At 42.5% G+C, this 1051-nt stretch overlaps 1 protein-coding gene across 1 annotated transcript; it reads right to left on the reverse strand.

The window, feature by feature from the left end:
• Positions 1 to 557: 557 nt before the first annotated feature.
• Positions 558 to 997, reverse strand: Tsp_13976 (conserved hypothetical protein; the record flags this gene model as incomplete). Its single annotated transcript, XM_003368326.1, has 3 exons — positions 558 to 652; positions 758 to 874; positions 929 to 997. Coding segments are annotated over 3 exons (281 nt in total), but the record flags the coding sequence as incomplete, so codon positions are not given.
• Positions 998 to 1051: the final 54 nt, after the last annotated feature.

Here is a 1051-nt window from a genome sequence, read left to right on the forward strand (position 1 = left end):
TAGTATACCTTTTTTTATTGGCAGTGCCAGGGTACGGCTCGATTGTTTTTGGTGTTGTACCTATCAGGAACCCAGAGTATGGGCTTTTGGGGCGGGTTTTTTTCAAATGCATCCAGGATGGGAAGTAATGTTTGCTACCCGTTTTTTTGAAAATTTTTCATTCTTATTTAAAAAGTAATCCAAGGCCCCCTTTATGGGGCGAAATTACGTTTTTGGAAATTGGCCATTCCTGGGTTATGGGGTCCAGGGGAAGGGGAAAACTTGGGGGCCAGATGGGGGTTTCCTTTTTCCTGGGAAGGGGGAAGTTGGTTCAGGATGGGGGAATGGCCCTTCCATCTTCCTGCAGAAAGCCCCCGTCCTTCCAAAATTAGAGCCATTATGTCCCTTTTTTGCTATACAAATTTAGTATACCTTTCTTTATTGGCACTGTAGGTACGCTCGATTGTTCTGGTGTTGAACTATCAGAACCAGGTATGGCTTTGGGCGGTATTTTCAATGCATCAGATGGAGTATGTTTGCTACCGTCTTCTGAAAATATTCATCTATTTAAAAGATAATCAAGGCACATTATGTGGCAAATTACGTTTTGGAATTGGCAATCCTGGTATTGCGTCATGTGATGGAGAACTTGGTGCAGATGGGGTTCCTTTTCCTGGAAGTGGAAGTTGATCTGATGGTGAATGTCCTCCATCTCCTGCAGAAGCCCCGTCATACAAATTAGAGCACTATCTCCTTTTTGCTATACAATATAGTATACCTTTCTTTATTGGCACTGTAGGTACGCTCGATTGTTCTGGTGTTGAACTATCAGAACCAGGTATGGCTTTGGGCGGTATTTTCAATGCATCAGATGGAGTATGTTTGCTACCATCTTCTGAAAATATTCATCTATTTAAAAGTAATCAAGGCACATTATGTGGCAAATTACGTTTTGGAATTGGCAATCCGGGTTTTGCGTCATGTGATGGAAAACTTGGTGCATATGGGGTTCCTTTTCCTGGAAATGGAAATTGATTCAAAGGGGAATGGCCTCCAACTCCTGCAAAAACCC

This window comes from Trichinella spiralis (genome assembly GCF_000181795.1).
Source record: "Trichinella spiralis strain ISS 195 chromosome Unknown Scfld2662, whole genome shotgun sequence".
In the NCBI taxonomy this organism is placed as follows: domain Eukaryota; kingdom Metazoa; phylum Nematoda; class Enoplea; order Trichinellida; family Trichinellidae; genus Trichinella; species Trichinella spiralis.